Genomic DNA, 24,672 nt, shown 5'->3' with positions numbered 1-24,672 from the left:
TCACTGCACCAGCAGAAGTAAAGTCCATTATAAAATCTTTAAAATCAAAACCATCTAGTGGGTATGATAAAATATAAAAATAGTTAATTAAAGAATGTAATTTTGAGTTAAGTAACATATTAAGCTATCTGTGTAACCAGTCGCTTCTCAGTGGAATATTTCCTGAATGGCTGAAATATGCTGAATTTAAGCAGAGGTTTAAGAAGTGTGATACAGAAATAACGCAAATTTTGTCCAATTTAGCTTTTTTCCAGCATTTTCAAAATTTTTAGAAAAGGTGATGTACAATCAGCTTTATAACCATCTTAGGTTAGGTTGGTAGCCCTGTGCCTGCTATACGGACGTTTGAGTCACAGCTCCCGAACAAGATAAGTAATTTTTAGTAGTAATAAACTGTTTCTAACACCTTAAACTAATTTATTACTTAATTATAGTGCTCTTCAAGCGTACCATTAAAAGTTTTTGTCTTACTCGCGTATTTTCACAGTAATCAAGCAAAGTTCATTTTGTTTACATATCGCGGCCAGGCCGAACTTTGAGCTTTCAGATTAAACTTCATACCGCAATTTTAAGTGCATTTAGTGACAGTTTAGTGTGCCAAATACGTTTGCTGCCCCTTTATATCTGTAGAGTATCGTCATCTCTTAAGTAATTTCCAGTAAGAAACTTCTGAACCACTGTTTACATTGTCGCGAGTAGGCCTCATTTTTCGTACACGTATTTTCATTGTTTTCCGGTAACTTAATTGTCTTTCTGTCACTAAAATCGATTTGTACCATGAGTGTAAAGTGCCTGACGTGCCGTAGAATCATTAGCTCCGGGGTCTGGTGTGATGGATGTAGTAACTTTTATCATTGGGGAGATTGTAGTGGCGTGGGAATTGGGAAAATGGGCGAGACTCATCAATGGTTCTGTAGGCTATGCAGTAGAGATAGAAAGTTTGTGGAACAGGATGGGAAAATTGCTGCCCTTCAGGCTGAGTTAGATGAGGCTAGACGAGAACTGGGCAGGTTAAGGGGGGAGAAGGGTAAACAGGGGTGGGAAGTGGCAACAGGCATAAGGACAGACCAAGAAATTCTTCTGACAGCTTTGTTATTAATGTACAAAATAGGTTTGACCTGTTGCCTCAGTCGGAAACTGATGATCCTCTCACAGAAGTAGATGTAGACAGGGCTCAACAAGCTTTCAGCAGCAAATTGAATAAGAAGGTAGGGAAGTGTGCAAAGAGAAAGAAAGTCTTGTTGCTAGGTAGTTCGCATGCTAGGGGTGTGGGCCAACTTCTGCAGGATGAATTAGGGTCAGAATACCAGGTCACAAGTTTTTTTCAAACCTAGTGCTGGACTGGGGCAGGTTACAGAGGATTTAGGTTCACTATGTAGAGGCTTTACTAAGGAAGATACCATGGTTACTGTGGGTGGGCCGGGCAACAGTATTGACAGAGATCCGGGGTACAGCATAGAGTGGGACCTCACAAAGATTGCATCAACATCGAGTCATACCAGTGTTGGGTTTGTGTCGGTTCTGGAGCGCCACGACCGACCTCATTTGAGCTCTTTTGTCAGGAGAGTTAATTTGGAGTTGGAACGGCTACTTGGATCTGGTGCAGGGTCACACATTGGTGTGGTTCCTGTTGATTCACTCTGTAGGTGGAACTATACTAGACATGGCCTACACCTCAGCAAGAAAGGGAAGGGTAAACTGGCTGGGCTGATAGCAGGAAATTTAAAGGGAGAAGGAACTACATCTCATGGTGGAAACTCTTTTTTAGTGTAAGATCAGTGTCCAGTGGGAAACTCAGCCAAGCAAGTACTAAAGATGTTAAAAAAGTTCAAGATACTCACAAAAGTAAAGTGAAAAATAATGTTAGTATATTTCATCAAAATATTGGGGGATTGAAGAATAAAATTGATGAGCTTCTGCTTTGTTTAGAAGATATAGAAACTGAGAATGTAATAGATGTACTATGCCTGTCTGAGTATCACATTGTCACTGATATGCAAAAGGTTAGCATCAGTGGGTACAAATTAGCTGCATATGTAAGTAGAGATAATATAATGAGAGGAGGAGTTGCCATATATGTCAAAAGCTTCCACAGTGTAAAAAATTTAGAAACTAAAAAATTTTGTGTAGAGCAACATATGGAAGCATGTGCCACTGAACTAAAACTAAATGATGGCACTTTCATAATTGTAACAGTATATAGGTCCCCCTCAGGGAATTTCCAGCTATTTCTACAAAAATTGGATGCTTTGTTGTGCTATCTGGCAGACAGGGGGAAGCAAATTATCATTTGTGGGGATTTCAATGTTGATTCCCTGAAAGAGTGTGATAGGAAGAATGACCTTGTAGTATTACTCAGTTCTTTCAATTTGAGCTCCGTCATTGATTTTCCTACTCGGATAACAAAGAACAGCACAACATTGATAGATAACTTTCTTATAGACCAAGATAAGTTTAAGGACATAAATGCTTATCCTGTTAAGAATGGTCTTTCAGATCATAGTGCACAGCTAGTTACAGTACATGGCATAGCTCCATGCAGTATATCAAATCAGAATTTTAAAGCAGTGCGTTCAATTAACAATATAAATATTGCAAACTTTAGGGAAAGCCTACAGCAGCTAGACTGGGATGAAGTGTATAAGGAACACTACATTTTTAAGGGTATTTGAAAATTGTTTTCCCAAGAAAACAGTGAAACATAATTCCAAGAAAACATATTAAAAACCTTGGCTAACTAAAGGAATAACAATATCTTGCAACCGTAAAAGAGAACTGTAACTAACAGCAAGAGGGAGTACTGACCCCGAAATTGTTCAATATTATAAAAACTATTGTGCGGTACTAAGAAAAGTTATTAAAAAGTCCAGAAGCATGTGTATCATGTCTGAGATCAGTAACTCTGATAAAAAAATTAAAGCAATTTGGAATATTATTGAAAGGGAAACAGGGCAACCAAGAGCACAGGAAGACTTTAGTGCCGTACAACTGAATGACAAGAGTACAAACAAACAATCAGAAATTGAAAATATTTTCAATAATCATTTTTTAAATGTTGTGGAGAAAATAGGATCTAGATCTTCACTAGAAGAGGCAAGGCTACTAATAGAAGAGGCCATACCTATGCAGTTTGAAACAACTGTATTTCTACGAACCTCTCCCTCTGAAATCAGTAAAATAATAAACTCACTGAAAAGTAAAAGCTCTTACGGAATTGATGGCATTTCCAGCAAGGTACTTAAAGCTTGTTCCCCACAGATAAGTAGGAATCTCAGCCATGTATGTAATAGCTCTTTGGAGCAGGATGTTTTCCCCGAGAGACTGAAATATGCCATTGTAAAAACATCGCATAAAAAGGGGGATACGTCGGATGTCAACAACTACCACCCAATCTCTCTTTTGACAGCTCTATAAAAATTTTTTGAGAAAGTAATGTATTCAAGAGTAGCCTCCCATATTTGTAAATATAAAGTACTAACAAAATGTCAGTTTGGTTTTCAGAAAGGCTTTTCAACAGAAAGTGCTATATACGCTTTCACTGATCAAATATTAAATGCTCTGAATAACCAGACATCACCCATTGGTATTTTTTGTGATTTCTCAAAGGCGTTTGACTGTGTAAATCATGGAATTCTTTTAGATAAGCTAAATCATTATGGTTTGAGGGGGGCAGTGCACAAATGGTTTAATTCATACTTAACTGGAAGAATGCAGAAAGTTGAAATAAGTGGTTCATGTAATGTTAATACAACAGCTGATTCTTAAAACTGGGGGGGGGGGCTATCAAGCACTGAGTCCGACAGGGTTCGGTCTTAGGTCCTTTACTGTTCTTGATATACATTAATGACTCACCATTCCATATTTATGAGGATGCAAAGTTAGTTCTTTTTGCTGATGATACAAGTATAGTAATAACATCCAAAAACCAAGAACTAAGTGATGTAATTGTAAATGATGTTTTTCACAAAATTATTAAGTGGTTCTCAGCAAATGGACTCTCTTTAAATTTTGATAAAACACAGTATATACAGTTCCGTACAGTAAATGCCACAACTCCAGTAATAAATATAGACTTTGAACAGAAGTCTGTAGCTAAGGTAGAATTTTCAAAAATTTTAGGTATGTCCATTGATGAGAGGTTAAACTGGAAGCAACACATTGATGGTCTGCTGAAACGTCTGAGTTCAGATACGTATGCTATTAGGGTTATTGCAAATTTTGGTGATAAGAATCTCAGTAAATTAGCTTACTATGCCTACTTTCATTCACTGCTTTCATATGGTATCATATTCTGAGGTAATTCATCGTTGAGTAGAAAAGTATTCATTGCTCAAAAACGTGTAATCAGAATAATTGCTGGAGCCCACCCACGGTCATCTTGCAGACATCTATTTAAGGATCTAGGGATCCTCACAGTAACCTCACAGTATATATATTCACTTATGAAATTTGTTGTTAATAATCCAGCCCAGTTCAAAAGTAATAGCAGTGTGCATAGCTATAACACCAGGAGAAAGGATGATCTTCACTATGCAAGGTTAAATCTGACTTTGGCACAGAAGGGGGTAAATTATGCTGCCACAAAAGTCTTTGGTCACCTACCAAACAGCATCAAAAGCCTGACAGATAGTCAACCAACATTTAAAAATAAATTAAAAGAATTTCTAGATGACAACTCCTCCTACTCATTGGCTGAATTTTTAGATATAAATTAAGGGAAAAAAAAACTTAAACATTAGTGTCATGCAATATTTTGTGTAATGTAATGTCTTGTACAAACATCTTTTATGAACCTGACACGTTCCACATCATTACAAAGTGTCATATTCATGATCTATGGAACAAGTATTAATCTAATCTAATCTAATCTAATCTAATCTAATCTAATCTACTTCCTCATTAGTTATGTGATCTACCCATGTAATCTTCAGCATTCTTCTGTAGCACCACATTTCAAAAGATTCTATTCTCTTCTTGTCCAAACTATTTATTGTCCATCTTTCACTTCCATACATGGCTACACTCCATACAAATACTTACGGAAATGACTTCCTGACACTTAAATCTATACTCGATGTTAACAAATTTCTCTTCTTCAGAAGCGCTTTCCCTGACATTGCCAGTCTACATTTTATATCCTCTCTACTTCGACCATCATTAGTTATTTTGCTCCCCAAATAGCAAAACTCCTTTACTACTTTAAGTGTCTTATTTCCTAATCTAATTCCGGCAGCACCACACGATTTAATTCGACTACATTCCGTTATCCTCGTTTTGCTTTTGTTGATGTTCATCATATATCCTCCTTTCAAGACACTGCCCATTCCATTCAACTGCTCTTCCAAGTCTTTTGCTGTCTCTGACAGAATTACAATGTCATCGGCAAACCTCAAAGTTTTTATTTCTTCTCTGTGGATTTTAATACCTACCCCGAATTTTTCTTTTGTTTCCTTTACTGCTTGCTCAATATACAGATTGAATAACATCAGGGAGAGGCTACAACCCTGTCTTACTCCCTTCCCGACCACTGCTTCCCATTCATGTCCCTCGACTCTTATAACTGCCATCTGGTTTCTGTACAAATTGTAAATCTGGGGATATATGAACCAAATGTCACGTTTCATACAGCTATAGTGAAATGGTACCAGCAATTTGATTGATGACACATAGACGTGTATGATTTAGGGATTAAATGATTGGTTCAAAAAATGTTCAAATGTGTGTGAAATCTTACGGGACTTAACTCCTAAGGTCATCAGTCCCTAAGCTTACACACTACTTAACCTAAATTATCTTAAGGGGACACACACACACACACACACACACACACACACACACACACAAAGTGGTGATGGTGGTTTGGTTAGTGTTTAACGTCCCATCGACAACGAGGTCATTAGAGACGGAGCGCAAGCTCGAGTTAGGGAAGGATTGGGAAGGAAATCGGCCATGCCCTTTCAAAGGAACCATCCTGGCATTTGCCAGAAACGATTTAGGGAAATCACGGAAAACCTAAATCAGGATGGCCGGAGACGGGATTGAACCGCCGTCCTCCCGAATGCGAGTCCAGTGTGCTAACCCCCGAGGGAGGACTCTAGCCTCAGCCGGGACCAGCTGCACAGTCCATGACTGCAGCGCCTTAGACCATTTGGCTAATCCCGTGCGGCAAATGACTGGTAGAGTGTTTTGACCACAGTGTACAGAGACTTGGTGATTATGTTGAAAAATACCTGTGTTACTTTGAAGTGTAGCACGGCTTTCAATAAATGTTATTGGGTATGCCATAATAATGTGTAACTTCCTTCTTGTGGTTCCCTTGCTGCTAAATACATGAAACAACTAGAGTTCTGTAAATGGTTGTTTAAATAAGCTATAATTTCTAAAGCTCAAAGTGCAACATATAAATAATATTCACTTGGAACATAGAAAGTAACATACAAAACAATGCAAATGAAGTTTTTGAAAATACATAGATTATAGTCTTCAGAGAAAGTGAAAAGAAAAGGGTAGGTCTAAACACTGTAAAAACTAGAATAAAGTTAACTGTATAACTCAAAACAGAAACTGGACATGTACAACACAATCATACAAATAATGTTTACAATACAAAAAAATGGTTACAGTGCAGTCACAAACAGTGGTTATTCGGAGAAAAGTATGATTGTGTACAAAACAGCAGCCCAGTATAATGGAAAGTGATTAAAGAGAGGCAAGTACAGAAATCAAACAAAATATACAAAAGGCAGTAACACACAACTGTCTGACAGCATGGATGATGTGAGAGCTCAAGGTTTGAGATCTCCCAGCTCTTCAGTAACAATAATGTTTCCTTTTCTTCTATCACCCATCTGCAGCCAATCATCTCTCTCCATGTTATTTTTGTCTTCTGATTCTCTTGAAGACAGAACTTTTGTTTTGATGAAGATGATGATGACGATGACGATGATGTCTGGTTTGTGGGGCTCTCAACTCTGCAGTTAGTGAAAATCCCTGAACCCGTCGGGAATGGAACACGGGATCCCATGCTCGGGAAGCGAAAACGCGACCACGAGCTGCGGACAACTTTTGTTTTGAGCAGCTCATTACCAATTACATTGTTTGTTAGGGCTTTTCCATTTTCTTTTTTCCCCCTCAAAAGTATCACTCTTTGTATCAGCAGAGATAAGAATAATTACAGGTATCTGTCTACTGTAGTGGGAAACATTCATTATTAATCAGCAGTTTAACATTCAAGCCACATTGTTCTCACTCTTTTTTTTCCATTCAAATAATTCAAGACCTTTCTTCTAGCAGACGATTTAGATCAGCACTGTCTGTCTGGTCTCTTATTTAAAATCTAACATTAATCACTCAAAAATAAAATGTTACTCACTTGACTGGCATGCTTGTGATATAATTTTAATGAGCTTCTCAACTAGAAGAACGTTGTACCAGTGTCGAGTCTCTGGCTTCTCTGAAGGAAGCAGAACCGTGTCAATAAGTTCTTCATTTACACCTGAAAAAAGGACAGTATACTGCAGTGGAGAAAAAGAGAACGAAAAATCAAGACAAAGTTGGAAGAGACTTATCTCACTCTACGCAGCAATTACACGAAAAATTATTTTTATCAAATTTGTAATACTGAATTGGCATACATTTTTCTAGATAAATATCTAACAACATGCACACAATAAAGTTGTAGCACAAATATTTTTCCATGCTTCATAAAGAACGAATTCTGTCCTTGGAGAAATTAATGCTTAAGCAGATTAGTAAAATTCTAGATAAAGACGAAATTGACAGAAATTCTGAGCATCACAAAAATGCTGAAAATCAGTTAATCTTTGCTTTAGCATTCAGTGCTGAAAAAGTATAACAAGATGCAATTGTACCACAGAAATACTATGAATGAAATTGTAGATTTTATGTGCAATATATTCAAACACATTTGTGGAAATTACAACACTCAGAAAGAATGGTAGGAGTGAAGCAAAAGTTAAAGAATGTGTTACACAGCAAAAAGGGATTCATATTTCAGACGATTTACATGTAGAACCCCTTTTTTGCATGACTAGAAAGATAAGTGCTACAACAACGACTCCTCAACCTACGATTTGAGGTCAAACAGCCCACAATTATTGGTATCTTAGAAATGGGTTGTACAGTACACACTGCTATAGCAGTGATGCATTGTGGAAGCAGTGGATAGAATACAACTGTGTGTAGTGAGGAGCTATAACTAGACTACACAGTGTGATCACAGAATTAGGAAACACCACCTTGTTCGCATGGCCATAACGGATTTAACAGCCTTGTCCACAGTTTTGGCTAGATGCTGGAGCACCAGAAAGGATACAAACCTCTCTGTACTGATGAATCAATCCACTTGTTCACTGGACTGGTGGCATGTTCGCCATTGCATCAGCCTCACACTGTCTAGAAACCACAAACTCCTCAGACTGTAATGAGCACACAAACACCCTCACCAGCACCCTATGTGGCAAATCATAGTATTTACCTCGAATTGAGGCATGAATGTTCACATAAACGTCTCTCACCAAACATCTGTGGACTGCAGCCGGTTGGCAACTCGTTCATCACAGTCCTCTAGCAACCACTGTTGATACGATGTTGACTTGTAGACAAACCACGTGAAGGGAGACTAAACTTTTTGAACATGCTCATTTCACTTCAAATGGTTACTTGAAAATTAACTGTCATTTTGAGTAGTTTATATCTGATGACTTAACATAATGACAGGCCTATAAGAGTCCCATTTACTACATCTAATACCAATTTTTCCTGAAGTTCTCTATTTTTATCGCCATTCCCTACTTGCGGCATCAATAAACAAACAACAGCATTATCTGTGAACATCATTTTTGCAATTGACAAAATCTTCACAATGGAACTATGCATCTCAACTGATGACTAATACTTGTCTTGTTGACTATATCTTCTATGGTCAAAGAATCACCCAGAGCAGTCTTTGTTATGTGTGTTTGCTGGAACAGCTTTGTCAATTTGGAGACCTGATCTTCCACAGTCCATGACTGCTTGTGATGCCTGCAAGAAGTCCCATCCGAGAATAACATCATGTCTACTGTGTTAGTTATTCTTACAATACATGTTCCTTTCGGCTGGATGTATTTCCCATTCGCGACCTTTAATACAATCGCTGTTACATCACGGAATAGTCCTCATTAGCTGGTAATGATAATCATGAAACAGAAGAAACTGGATCCAACCATTTGTTCTTGTTGCACTCCGTCAAATATTTAATTTTTTACTCAGTTTTAACTTTTAAGAAACACTTGTGTAATACATATTCAAATTTATCAGGACTTTAATTATACTTTGCCTCACTTGAATTCATTATTCAGGCTTTTCTGTTCAGTACACTGATTTCATTAGTGTAATTAATTTTTCTGAAAACCGTGCTGATTAAAAGTTATTAACAAAACAAGGTAGGGAACTTTGACTGAGCTAATCACGCATGGTGACATCACAAATTAGAAAGTCTGGCAGCGGGATCTTGGAGTAACATCTTTAAATTTCCATGAAAATAATAAAAGATAATTGTAATCACTGCTCAAATACAACCAAAATTACTTTAACCATTTGTACAATTAAGCCTGTTCATTGCTATACTTGTGTTAACCTATTTTCTTCCAAATCAGATGACAACTTTCACTAAGTAATTAAGCCAATAATGAAGCATTTGCATAAATTTGCATCAATTATTATAGATCCAGAAATGGCACTTGTACTCATAAATGGGTTATAGCCAACACAAAGGTATGAAGTGGTTCCATGATCTTTTGCATTTTCCTAAACTACTATAAATTTTGCAAACCAAATAACTGCCATAACATGCAGCTCATCCACATTGGAAAAATCTAACCTAGCTGTTTTTCAAACCAAAATGTAGTTTCCAAAATCACAATATATTCGTATGGCAGATTTACATAAAACACCCAGCCCCAAAATAGTGTCTGTGGGTGTCATTCACCATGCTAACATCTCTGTGTTATTATCATGAGTAAAAAGTCCGCATTGAGCTAACACATGACAAACGTCTATGAGTAGAGTCTATGCTCAGATATCTTAAAGAGAAGAACTGTGTGAAAGTTCTGCACGAGCTAGCACACACCCAACACCTTTGCAACAAAATCAAAGGCTAGTTGGAGCACAGTTCTGGATCACTAGACTGCACCTACATCCCAGGTAACTCCCACCCCCACCTCATAGTATAACACGGGATGAAGGCTAATGACGCTATTGACGGCAACCCATCCATAAGAACGAAAGATTTATCTTGCCAGCTCAGTTTCACCTCCCTTCTTTGTTTGAATATTAGAATAATTGATAATACAAGTACAGCATTTTTAAGCTGCTAAAGCATGACACTTCATTAAAAAGACAATTTGACTTAGCATGACATAACAAATCCAAAGGTTCACTGTCTTTACCTAACTAAAGTCTCTGCCAATAGTTTGTGTACATAAAAAAGTTATAACTTTACTACAGTTCAATTTTAACTTAAAATCTTTGACCCTACAGTGACAAAGTTGATTAGGCAATTCTCACAAAAGAGGAAGACATTCCCGGTGAGATCTTGCCTTGTAAATCACTGTGGAACTCAAACACAGAGCTATACTTCTGTAAGTACTACATCTCTAAACTGACCCTGTTCTCATTGCAAACTCTGGTTATAAATGTCCAAAAAGTAAAATCTAAACACAAAACACATCACTATGGTGGAAATATCATTACACAACCACAAGTGGTTGTAAAGTTGTGTTATGTCATTCTTATTTCCAACCGTGTTTATAGTGAATGAGTTGTTTAACAAGATTCAAAATATAAAGTGTGCACTAATCTAATGTTCTAATTAAAATCTAAATTTTAAGATCAAGATAATGAAAATACAAAAATCTACAATTACTGCATACCATCTATGCAATACCATGGATGCATGGAAAGGAGAGAAAAAAGCATTGTGCTTAAAATAATATCAAATATATAGTCTAGCAATAAAATATTTAATTATTTTAGATTACTATGCTGAAATCATAGTTTCTACATTAAATGATTTTCTTCTGTGGTAGAGCACCTATGTTTATACTATTTACATTACAGGAATGAAATCTTATACATAAAAGCAACTAAAACACTGTATATTTAAAACTTAAGAAATGTATGGTACTATCCACTTGACAGATTAACAGCACTTAATGGAAAACATGAAAGGGTAACCAATAATTTATTTTCCCACAAACTAATCACTGTTGGAGATTTCAGCATGTTTTAATGGTTGATAAAATGGCCCCAGGTAAATAAAATGTTTATTGCAGTAGAGAACTACTCTTAACAGATGAACAAAATCCAAATCAAAGGGGAAATGGAGTCCGTTCTTCATCCTGAATAAAAGTATTTTGCTGAATGGATTATGATTAAGCAATAAACAGATTAAACCTCATCAGTGAGAAGGAACAATTCCAACAAAGTGTATTTGTGAATTACTGAACTTTCCTTATAAGGAAAGACAAAACCATGGAAGTTAGGCACAAAAATCAAGTTCATCTACTCAGAGTATGCTGATGCATGTGCTGTTAGAGTGAATGAAATTTATGAATATGAAAAGGTTTCTCAGTTTCGTGGCAAGAGCAGGACTAAAGGGAGAAAACCGATATAAATTCTGGTCTATAGCAGTTACGAAAAAATCAACAATTGGCAAAAAAGCATGGAAACACTTCACTTCTTGGAGATACACTATGTATTAGGCTCACAGGATTCATACTGTTCACACTGGCCACTACTCAAGGACATTGGGGTTTCACAACTATTGCAATTTCACAGTGATGTCAAACAGAAATGTTATGGTATACTGCTAAACGTGCCAACATGCCACACAACATTACTGTAAAACATATGGTGCTATTTAGGAAATTGCTGCCTTCATAGAGCTTCATCATTCACTCCACATTCAGGACTCAACACTTAACAATTACCTTGTGTCACAAATAATTTACCTGGTTTGACTGAGTAAAATTGAGACTCCTTCCACTGTTGATGCAACAGTCTGTGGAAGCAGCTCAGTTTGGCTGGCCAGGCAAAGTTACACCAGGGGCTTTCTGTTAATATGACAAGTACTGTCCCCAAGGCACCAAGACAGTTACCAAATGCTACTGCCAAGCAGGAGAAACGCAGGCATAACAGCATTGATATACCAGAAAGGCAGAGCCGTTGCAGCACGTATGGCCTGACTGCTACACATCTGAGCTACAGTTCCGTTATGGCTTACATAATAGAAACAAATGCTTTAGCAAACAAGCCCATATAAATACTTCACATCTCTAGTCACAACTAGTGCATCTGCCAGCCAACAGCTCCGAGGGAGCACATATGATGGACTGCAAGTCTATATGGACCAACAAGTCTCCACCTCCAGACTCTGCTGCTGCTTCTCAGAGTGTCTACTAATTTTCTGAAGATCAAATTCATGATTTTTCCATTACTTCTTTGGTTCAATTTATGAGCTCTCAAACATGTGCCTGATACAGTGAAACAAACATTATTTTAATGAATCTGAAATACAGGTGACATGAAAGATGAATGTAATAACTCTGCGTGTTAACACAAATAATGTCACAACATGTGAATTGTAGTAAACAATTCATCAAATATTATAAAAACATTCAACTATCATATATGTTGGGGTATGACTATACAAAATGTATGTCAAATTACACAGTTAAAGATTCAATGTTCAAGCTTCTTCGTGTAATAATGCTTTTTTATCTTTAGCCTCTTATTTCTTGAAATGCTCTCCTTTACAAGATTGGCCACTTCATTTTCATCAAACTACTAATTTTTTAAGCCTTGTACTCTTTTTGATGAAACTCTCTTCACAGCCAGTATCATTCATTTTGTAATGTCCACATTCAGTTCTTTCTCTCTATTAAGTAAACCACATAGCAATTGTATTGTATTGCACTGTAAACAGTTCTGTCTGCAACAACTGTATCTTCTAAGTTTTCAATAAGCCTCTTGTAACTCAACATTTCCATGAAACATACATAGCAGCTTCTGTATGAACTTAATAAAGTTATGCTTCTCACTGCATAGTAAATTCATCAACTAGTGATCTAGTCTGTCCTCCTTAGGATTGAACTATTTCAGTTGTTTTTCATGTTGTTTAAAATACTCTCTCTTCATCACATAAGCTGTTGATGGAGTCATATGTTTTTTGACAGAAATTCTTCCAATGCAATCATCATTCGAGTGTTTTTCAAAATGGAGCTCTGCATAATTTCAGGTGATGAACACCTTTGAAATCTTTAATTTTAAAGGGCTCTTCTCGGCAAGTTTTAGATACAAGCTTTGCAAAATACCTGTGCACTCATGTTTGAAAATTAGAATATTGTTTTCTGCATAGTTCTTGCAGCAGTGGCACCAGTTCCACTATCTACACGACTTGTTTTACATTACATGCTTTGGCAACAAAAACAGCAAGTAATTTTTCCATAACAATTGTATTTACGAACTGACAAGCAATTCTACACATTAAACTGAACAAACCTTTGCATGAAAAGAGGAAGAGTGAGTCATCTGACTGACATTTAGATAAGAACTCAAGTCCAACTGATAATGATATAAGAAACTCAAGTTCTGGACAAAGGAATTTGTCTTCTAAATGATGCTTAATCTTTTCAAAGTTGCCTTTCCAGAAAAGATGCAGCTTAAAGATATTTATATAGAAAAGGGAGTGAACAGAATTAAAGAAACAGCTGCTCTAAATGACACTCCTCCAGCAACACATTAGATGGCTGCAGTGTCTTAGGCGGAGCTACAGTTCACACGACATTTCCACTATGTGTGTATACGTCATATAGACCTGCATTAACAATGCCACACCTCAAAATTTCTCCATCTGCTTCTGTTCCAAACTGAAGCAGCAGGTGTCGTGCTAGCAAGACTTGCACAAATGCACATACAACTCACCTATACATAGCTATGACCGGTGAACCTTTATATATGTTACTTTTTATTAAATGGACTGCAGGATACAAGATTTTTGGAGGTAGCACTAACCTGCACTACCTTCTAGAATCACAATAAATAAATAAATAAATAAATATTCAATGACCTCCCACTCAATGTCATTATTTTTACATTATTTTCATGACTGTATAACCATTTTCTTTACTTTTTCATGACTTTCTCATCACCAGTAGATGCCCTGAACTACCTGCAACCCTGCTGCCCACCCTGCCCTGTGGACTTAGCAACCTCCAACTCACTGGCCACCTGATGGCCTATAGTTTGAGCTCAGGGTAGTGTAGCTGCTGAGCTACCTTCACTTGTGTGGGCAAACTCCCTGGTTCCTGCGTCTGCTGCTTCTGTGAGTCATCTCAAACACATTAGATTCACGGCATGACTCAGCGTGCCTCTGTGTGCTCTCTCACATGCTGCCAGGCTTGTCCTTGTCTGCACTGCAGTGGCTGCCTGCTGCTGTAGACAGAACTCTTGGCGATCAATGGCATCATCAGCCCACTAGCTGTACAATGCTGTGTGCCACCGAAGTGCATGCTGATTACCTTATCTCTTAGATGGCCATCTACTGCTTCCATCCAGGGAATGCTGGCCTCTCGAAGTTATCATCACAATTGTTGTAGCTGATGAATAATCAATGAATGTTTTAACAATGATATTTTTATGATGATACATCAGACTAATATCATGTATCCACTCACCACTCCACTGATCACTGGTTTCCTGACACCTGACACCTCAGTTCCACCACCCACCTGCCACACCAGTCTCTATAACTATAAAGAGAAACTAAAAGTTTGTGTTTGTGTGCGAGGATTTCCTAATGTAACCGCTATCAAGGGAACAGTAATGAGATGTCTTGGCACTGAAGGTATTCCTTCCCATTCTTGAAATAATGTGTTACAAGAGGCAATAACTGAACACACGTACAAGTTATTATAAGGTCCAAGAAACATTTCAAAACACCAATACAGATGAAAAATGATGAGGAATAACGTAACAAATGATGCAGTATGTAAAAGACAATTTTCTTTACATTGTACAGTGTGACCACATTTTGTCACATGATGCACATCTGACTGGTTGCCCAATTCTTCCCATACTCAATCCAGCATATAAGAAGTGATGGTAAACAGCAATTGCAATGCGGAGTCAAAAGTCTTCAAGGTTCTCTGGATGAGGCAGAACTTCCTCGATAGGACACCACAAGAAACAACTGCAAGGCATCAAGTCGTGACAGTGGTGCCACTCAAGCAGTATCAGACAGTGGCCACAACATGGCCTATCCACTGAAACGACAATGTGTCATTCAGGTAACATTACACACTGTTTTTTAATGTGGGGCACCATTTTGCTCAAAGATGATATTGGTGATATCAGCTTCACGTTGGGGCATAAGCCACAATTGCAGTAAGTCGAGATAGGTGATACCACTGACAAATCTCTCAGCAAAAAAGAAAATTATACAGACTGACTTTTTGTACAGTTGCATGTGGATTCTCTGTCCTCCACATTCATATGTAGCATAGATTGATCTTTCCCAAAAGATTAATTTGCTTGCAGTCATTATTTCCACAATGGTTCTGGATATCAATCCAGAACTGCAGATGGCACAATAAATTGTGATGGCTTAAGGCTTGCAGGAGTTCCAATTTGTATTAATAACTTGTGAATGATTTTGTACAATTTTGACTGTTGGATCTTCAATTCAGCACTAGCTTGGGAAAGGTAGGATCTTCAATTCAGCACTAGCTTGGGAATGGTAGAGTTGTGAGACTTCATGGCATCATGTCACACACACACAGTCCATTGTCTGTTCTTACATTCCCAATCAACCTGAATGTTTAGCATCACACAAACAACCAACATCCTTCAATTTCTTGTACAACTTCACTATACTCTTGGCACACTCACTACTGACCGACAACAGAAAAACTCTAGCACACAAAATGCTTTGTCTGGCACCATCTTCAGCAACTGTAGTCAGTAGTCTCCCTGTTGGCAGTTTACCAAATTAATTTGCTCACACACACACACACAGACACACACACACACACACACACACACACACACACACACACACACACACAAGGGGGTCTCATTCATGCACTGTATCATCTGTTATGTTATGTTCAGCCATATATCTATACCAATTCGTTTAAGTGTTTCATGGACTTCATAATTATTCTGAATCGTTATGAAAGAGGGATTCAATGTAAAGTAATAATGTCTGATGTCATGTTTGTAGATTACCAACTGAATGTAGATAACAACACAAATCTCTCTTTGCTCAAATACTGCTGCCATTACAGCACATAATTTAAATCTTCTTGTATTCAAAGCAATACACAACACTTTTCCTTCATGTTCTGCCTGAAATAAAAATGTATACTTTAAAAAATTGATATTTTTATCTCTGGGTGTTAAATCTGTCAAGTGAATGGTACTAGATCTAATCTCCACATTCTTACAGCTACACAATCCCTAATTACTTTGTGAACTACTTTTTGTCACATCCAAACTGAGAAAACACTACAACACTAGGTTACCATAAAGCATTGCTTACTGTATTGTTCAGTACATCAATCCCTGCATGAATGCCTTTACCAAAATTTCTCTTCACACTGAGACACACAAAATTATGAGCCATGAAATTTATGTTTACCTTATATTTTTAAATGGCCGTATGAGGCAAATGGTATATCACACTTCTTGAGAACACATATGAAACTCAAAATGATGTTTTAAAATGTTGCTGACATCAACAATGTCTGATCACAAATATGTATCAAAACAGGAAAGAGCTTGCCAATGTTATACTTGGGAAATAGAATGGACAATAAAAACAGTTCAGACAGTCCCATGCGATAAAGCAAAAAGGCATGGAGGAAAACAACTGAAGATGTTGCCAGAAAAATAGTTCTTGGACATAACTGCATGTGGCACCCAAAAGTCATTCATACCGGGTATACTGCCTTATGGAAACACAATGAAAGTCTTGTAAAACTGTTTTCTCATACATTTCAGCTTCAAGTCATCCAACTTCGGTGATCTGAACTAATATATGTAGCACAGCAAAAGTGATTCAATTATTTAAAAATTTTTTGTGTTGTTACTAGTTGTGAGATGCTTAGTAAATATCATCCGTGGCAAAGAACACAAGCATAGGCATTGACATCAGTGCATTTACTGCATATGGTGTAAAAAATGACATAACAGAAACCCCAGTATCCTTTAAAGCCAAAAACACCAACAGTAAATCTGCTGTAGGGATTTTATCTGTGTAGAAGCCTTTCTGTACTCCAACTTCTCTGATTATATCCATACTGCCGATAGTTCAAGATAAATCTTTCAACAATGTAGCTGCTTAAGCATGTCTTCATCACTGAAAGTTTATGAATAATTAACACTACATGACTGAAACTTGCTTAGGTGGACAGTGAATATGACTTGATGGTACCCTTTAACAGAGACAGAGCTAAGAATGAAGCTCAGTAGCGGATAGATAAAACCAAAAGCCTGGACTTACAACGAACGTTTCATAAATACTATGTAGTCTGAAAGACCTGACATACAAGACAAAAATTAAACCTACAGTCCTTGTGAAAGGGCGATGTACTTGAGGACAATATTATGGAAATGGAAGAGGATGTAGATGAAGATGAAATGGGAGATATGATACTGCGTGAAGAGTTTGACAGAGCACTGAAAGACCTGAGTAGACAACATTCCATTAGAACTACTGACGGCCTTGGGAGAGCCAGTCATGACAAAACTCTACCAGCTGGTGAGCAAGATGTATGAGACAGGCGAAATACCCTCAGACTTCAAGAAGAATATAATAATTCAAATCCCAAAGAAAGCAGGTGCTGACAGATGTGAAAATTACCAAACTATCAGTTTAATAAGTCACAGCTGCAAAATACTAACGCGAATTCTTTACAGACGAATTGAAAAACTGGTAGATGCGGACCTCGGGGAGGATCAGTTTGGATTCCGTAGAAATGTTGGGACACGTGAGGCAATACTGACCTTATGACTTATGTTAGAAGAAAGATTAAGAAAAGGCAAACCTACGTTTCTAGCATTTGTAGACTTAGAGAAAGCTTTTGACAATGTTAACTGGATCTTACAAATTCTGAAGGTGGCAGGGTTGAAATACAGGGAGCGTAAGGCTATTTACAATTTGTACAGAAACCAGATGGCAATTATAAGAGTCGAGGGGCATGAAAGGGAAGCAGTGGTTGGGAACGGAAGGAGACAGGGTTGTAGCCTATCCCCGATGTTATTCAATCTGTATATGGAGCAAGCAGTGAAGGAAACAAAAGAAAAATTCGGAGTAGGTATTAAAATCCATGGAGAAGAAATAAAAACTTTGAGGTTCGCCGATGACATTGTAATTCTGTCAGAGACGGCAAAGGACTTGGAAGAGCAGTTAAACGAAATGGACAGTGTCTTGAAAGGAGGATATAAGATGAACATCAACAAAAACAAAACGAGGATAATGGAATGTAGTCAAGTTAAATCATGTGATGCTGAGAGAATTAGATTAGGAAATGAGACACTTAAAGTAGTAAAGGAGTTTTGCTATTTAGGAAGTAAAATAACTGATGATGGTCGAAGTAGAGAGGATATAAAATGTAGACTGGCAATGGCAAGGAAAGTGTTTCTGAAGAAGAGAAATTTGTTAACATCGAATATAGATTTATGTATCAGGAAGTCGTTTCTGAAAGTATTTGTTTGGAGTGTAGCCATGTATGGAAGTGAAACATGGACAATAACTAGTTTGGACAAGAAGAGAATAGAAGCTTTTGAAATGTGATGCTACAGAAGAATGCTGAAGATAAGGTGGATAGATCACGTAACTAATGAGGAGGTATTGAATAGGATTGGGGAGAAGAGAAGTTTGTGGCTCATCTTGACTAGAAGAAGGGATCGGTTGGTAGGACATGTTTTGAGGCATCTAGGGATCAAAAATTTAGCATTGGAGGGCAGCGTGAAGGGTAAAAATCGTAGAGGGAGACCAAGAGATGAATACACTAAGCAGATTCAGAAGGATGTAGGTTGCAGTAGGTACTGGCAGATGAAGAAGCTTGCACAGGACAGAGTAGCATGGAGAGCTGCATCAAACCAGTCTCAGGACTGAAGACAACAACAACAACAACAACAACAACAACAACAAGTCAGAAATAGACCACAGTAAAATAAAGTGGTGTCATACCATGATACTTGGTGTAGTAGTTCACTGTAACTACAGAGGAAACCACATTGTCAATTTATGTACATTATGGGAGTCTGTATACAGAAGATAATCCCCTGATGGGCTAGTAACTACTAAATCGTATTGAAATATGTCAATGACACATGAATAATTAACAATTAGTCCACCAGGAGATTAGCTTTAATGTAGTGTACTCCCCTCGTGTGGTGTCAAAGGCGTTCCACTTGCATGGATGGAGATACCAAATAAAATAAAGTAGAAGATCACATTAACACATGATGAAACAGGAGTGAGACTAAATTGAAGTAGGGAATCAATAAAAATGATGTCCTGCAATATTCAATGATTCATAAATGATCTACCTAGGACAACTGGTGTATTCTTCAGCTACTATGATGTTTGCTCGTTCCATAACACATGCACACCAGACACTGCCAAGAGAATAATGGTACAGGGTTACAACTAGACCACAACAAACAGCTTAACCCTTAATGCTAAAAAGACCCATGAGGAATACCAAACCAATCAAAATGACTTAAACAAATCTAAATTAAAAATCAATGGGCACACACTGGAAGGCTTCAGGTGTGAAGTTCCTAGGCATCCTGATGGATAGTAAACTAAGTTAGTACCAATACGAGACTAAGTTAACCAAAAAGCTCAGTTATACATGCATCGCACACACAAATTTCTCTCACTGTGTTGATCTGCAGACGGGATTGCTGTCATATTTTGCATACATTCCGCCATTACTGCCCTGTGGCATATTCTTCTAGAGCAGGAGTCCCAAACTGTGCATCAGGCATTGCAGACTCACAGTAGGGTATTGCAGTGGTTTCATTTACATAAACTGATATGTTGGGGAACTCGTAAACATCATTTTAGAGAAAAAAGTTTGGTGTAAAGCCATTCATGAGACAACGGGAGATACCATAATGCTAGTGACAGTATTGAATTGAATTTTTATTTGATCCTGTAAGATTACATTGTGTACAGTAAATGTACATGTAATATAGGACATGTCGAAGTGTTAACATTCCTTATCACTTATTTTTCTACACCTTTAGCTTACAATTTTACATTACTGATAATGAGTAACAATATATACAAATTTAATGGCATAAGTATTCTGCAACACTGTAAACTCTTTTTCAATGAGATAGTCTTTAATTTTCTTTGGAAAGTCTTTGTGAAGTACACTATCTCGCAGGGTACCAAAGTACTGGGGTCCTTTTTCTAGCATTGCCAGTCAGTGGGGTATGCTCCGTACTTCATTCTTCTTTCTTGTATTGTGGGTGTGTACACTAGCATTTGTAATCCAGTCCTCACTACCTTTTGTGATGTACATTATTGTTTTGTATATATACAACGATGAAAAAGTTAAGATATTTAAGTTCTTGAAACAGTTTCTGCTTGTTTCAGAGGTATTTCTTCTTAAAATGGTCCTAATTGCTTTTTTTTGTAATGTGAACACTCGTTTTGTCTCTTGTTTGTTTGAGTTTCCCCACACAGTCACTCCATACTGTAAGTATGGTTCGAAAAGTCCATGATACACTGTACACAGAAGGTTCTTGTCTGAATACTGTGATAGCTGCATCATTAAGAATATGACAGAGCTCAGTTTCTTACAGACATTATTAATATGTTTTTTTCCATTTCAGTTCATTATCCACAAGAATACCTAAGAACCTAGCAGATTCTACTTCTTCCAGCCTTGTTCCATCAACCTCTAAATCCATGTCTACAGACTTTTCCTTATTTTTAAACCAATTCATTTTCCAACAGCCACTGAGCTGTGACATTTGCAGATATGTATGCTCTTCTCTCAAGCTGTTCCATATTTTGGTCACTATTTAGTATTGTCATGTCATCAGGATACAATATTTTCTTTTCTTCCTCCTCAACACCTATATCATTAACAAATGCATTAAATAACAATGGCCCCATTACCGAACCCTGCGGCGCTCCATATTTGATGGATTTGGTTTCTGATTGGTACGGGTTTCCTAATGATACATACTGCTTGCAGTGTGGAAGACCATTCGGCAGAGAGCGCAAGTTAATCACAGAGCATCACATTTTGGTAAAATTTCTGAAAAGTTAGGGAAGTAGTTAAGAGCAAACTACATAAACCCCACATTTTCTATACCTCGCAAAGTCAGTGAGAGGCACATCCTGCCAAAAGTACAGTGCTACAGGAGCATCTTGTATCAGATGTGATGATTGCCTGAAGCAATACATGGAGCAGGCTAGTACGCACTTTAATATTAGGTTTAGGGAGCATACGAACCTGGCTAATTCCAAGGCTGCCATGAGTACCCACCTATGGGATCACTGCCACTCCATCACTAACATATCTAACATCTTTAAAATACTGTACAGGGAGAGCACAAGCCACAACCTTAACATCCTGGAAGAAGTTGAGATAATGCATTACATGTAGCACCTCCTCCAACATACAGTCAATGAATACTTAGAATGATACATTGTCATTTCTGAAGTAATTTTGATTGCCTTAACAGTGCTTGATAGACCCATACACTCCTGTGACTGTATAAGTGTCAGCAGTAGTATTTTTTTTAGCAATGGCTCGCCCTCGCCTTTTTTCTACACAGTTTTTGGTTACTGCCAATCCCTTTGTGGCCTTGGACTGTGCTGTTATTCTTCATTTTTTCTGTCTCAAATACATTACAATATTTTTTTTACAAAAGGGCCAAGAGTAATTTTTACAGCTCTACAGGGGCTTCATTTAGATTGTTTTTACTGCATCGACTTTTCCTCCCACCCGTATCTGATCTAGATCACTACTCCAAAAGCTTCTCTGTTAATGCATGGTGAAGGGTACTTCTGGAACCACAAAGTGATCCACCCCTGTCTGTTCCACTTGTGAACGGCGTGTGGGAGAATAATTGTTGATAAGCCTCTGTATTTGCAATTTGTTTTGCGCTTCCTATGCACTGACTTGAATCCAATGCCACTCATGTTTTTTAACTTGTTAGCCTCAAGTGAGAGTGGCTTTTCTGGGGTTGGCTGGGTTGGGGGGGGGGGGGGGGGGGGGGGTGCGTGGTAGACTGATACCAGTAAATTATTTTATATTATTAACACAATGGCTCACATGTTTATTCAGTTGAGCCTTGGTGTACATCAATACTGTGTGGGGCTAAGTCCACTAGTAGCTACATAATGTTGGATTGCTGCCGTTTATTGTTATAAAGAAGTTACCCAACTTTCCCTGTCAACACATGAGTGGGCGGGTGAGGCTACGTGTCATTCTTGTCCTTTACTGAAGTGGAATGAAATATTCCTGCCCAGTGTGCATGCACCACACTACAATAATTAGCCATCTGTTCCTACAGGCTCAGTACTATCACGTCCTTGCTGGGGCTCCTTTGGTGTGTGAGGTCTTCTGAATGTTGGTAAGTTTTGTCAACACAGAGGATGCAGTTTTTAGAGTACATTGTAGCTTTTACCTTCATTCTGATTATGTTGTGGGTTGCAGTTCAATTTTCAATGGTGTTGGTGGCACCACTCAGCCTATTTACAATTTGACAATACACTCACTAGGCAGATTACTATTATTTGGGTCTTATACGATGTAATTTATGTTTGTATGTATTTGTTATTGCCATAAGGCACAACAGGGGGCAACATTCCGGTTTTTAAGGCATATTTCCTTTTTCTATTCTGATATCCACCTGAAGATGTGGCCTTAAGCTATAAACCAGTTGTGGATCCAAATAAAATATCTTACATATAACGGTCTGTGGTTTCATTCCACACAACAAAAATAATAATTTGGCTTACTCACTTTCTGAATAAGAGGAACAACGTGTACATTAGCAATGCTACCTAGTGGGCCAGTAAGTAAGTGTCATTATTTTGGCAGCATGGGAAGAGTCAGTTGAATCATACTATATGCCTCATTTGTTTTTGTTCAGTAACTAGCAGTTTGGAGGTGCATATCATTCTTAACTGTTGAAGTGAAAAACAACCACAGAATGTCATTTGTTTCAACGTCCTAGATGCTGAAAGTGCACTTCCTAATAAAATGAACTGATATTTTGAGTCAAATCACAGTAGTTTGGTAAAGAAATTACAAACATACTTTTCCTACAAGTTAAAAGAAACATCAGAACAAATAAAAAAAGTTTCACCAAACAAGTTACAATTTCTACAAAAGGCTCTTCTTTCATCTTTAAAAGTTGCCTACAGTGTAGGAAAGAGCAAGAAATGCCACACCATAGCGTGAAACCTCATTTTATCAGCAGCTCTCGACATGGTATCTATTATAATAGGCGAATCAGTTTCCAAGCAACTAGCAGGAGTGCCTTTGTCTCTCAACATTATCAGTCACTGAGTACTGGTGATGACAAAAGACATTAATGACCAGCTGGCTGAAAAGCTCAAAGGTAATGGTGATTAAGCTATTAAGTTTGATGAAGCTACAACCACAACTTTTTACGTGCAGTTTATGCACAACAACAATTTCGTAAAGCTCTTCTTTCCTACAGGGAATTAACTCCTGGGACAAAAGCATCAGACCTCTTTGAAACATTGCATTCTCTTGTGGAAGAAGACAAAATTAATTGGGAAAGTGTGTAGGGATGTGTATAGATGGAGATTGTAGTATGACTGGCTGTTACAACAGACTGTAAGCTCTGATCCTTATGGTAGTTCCTCATGCTGTTTGGACGTACAGTTTTAAAGACTTTGACTCTCCACATATTTCTGTGTTGCAACACATATTGATAGAAAACAGGTTGTGAACCCAGTTCATGGGCCGCATCATTCCAAATCACAGCCGAGGCAGTGCCATAGACAACAGCAGCAGTAGGCACACAGGGTCAAATCTTGCCCTAACTGCCTCACATCACACAAGCAGCAGGAGTGCCCTTGCCATGACACAGTGTTTCCATTCTGGCAAGCACGAACATCTACAATCAGTGGGTTTGCAAAAACAGGAATCACATATGCAACCTGTTTCTTATTCAAAATGCCAGTCTAGGAATGTCAATGTCGTACTTTACAAAGCCGTCCAGTGCTATTCTGTGTTGAAGAAGTCCTAGAACTCTTCACCTATGCAGCGGCGAGCAAACAAACCTTCTGTCACATTACAGATCACAAACTGCAACTTGCACATGCAGTTAGATACTGGAGCACCACTGACAATTTTGAACAGGTGCACTTACGAACTGTTAGGAAAGCACACATATCACAGTTCCTGGTATTTGTAACCTGTCCACCACTTTCACAAAGACAGTTTTATTCAACGTGCTGTTTTCAAAGGACAGTCAAAATATTTTTGGTATTAATTCATTCAATCTTCTTGAGTTGCACATTCAGGACATGTATTCTCTGTGAATTTTTCTGTGCCTCAGGACAGTGTTTCAAAACTTTGTGCAGAATTCAGTTAA

At 37.8% G+C, this 24,672-nt stretch overlaps 1 protein-coding gene across 5 annotated transcripts in view; it reads right to left on the bottom strand.

The window, feature by feature from the left end:
* The window catches only part of LOC126335531 (protein CLEC16A homolog), a 232,100-nt gene that overhangs the window by 121,660 nt on the left and 85,768 nt on the right, over positions 1-24,672 (bottom strand). For all 5 annotated transcript variants that reach the window (XM_049998900.1, XM_049998902.1, XM_049998903.1 and 2 more), the window contains exon 11: positions 7,373-7,495. In XM_049998900.1, the coding sequence (XP_049854857.1) occupies positions 7,373-7,495 (123 nt within the window). The remainder of the gene's footprint in view (positions 1-7,372; positions 7,496-24,672) is intronic.

Source organism: Schistocerca gregaria, chromosome 2 (genome assembly GCF_023897955.1).
Source record: "Schistocerca gregaria isolate iqSchGreg1 chromosome 2, iqSchGreg1.2, whole genome shotgun sequence".
In the NCBI taxonomy this organism is placed as follows: Eukaryota; Metazoa; Arthropoda; class Insecta; order Orthoptera; family Acrididae; genus Schistocerca; species Schistocerca gregaria.
This window is presented reverse-complemented; position numbering and strand designations above follow the sequence as displayed.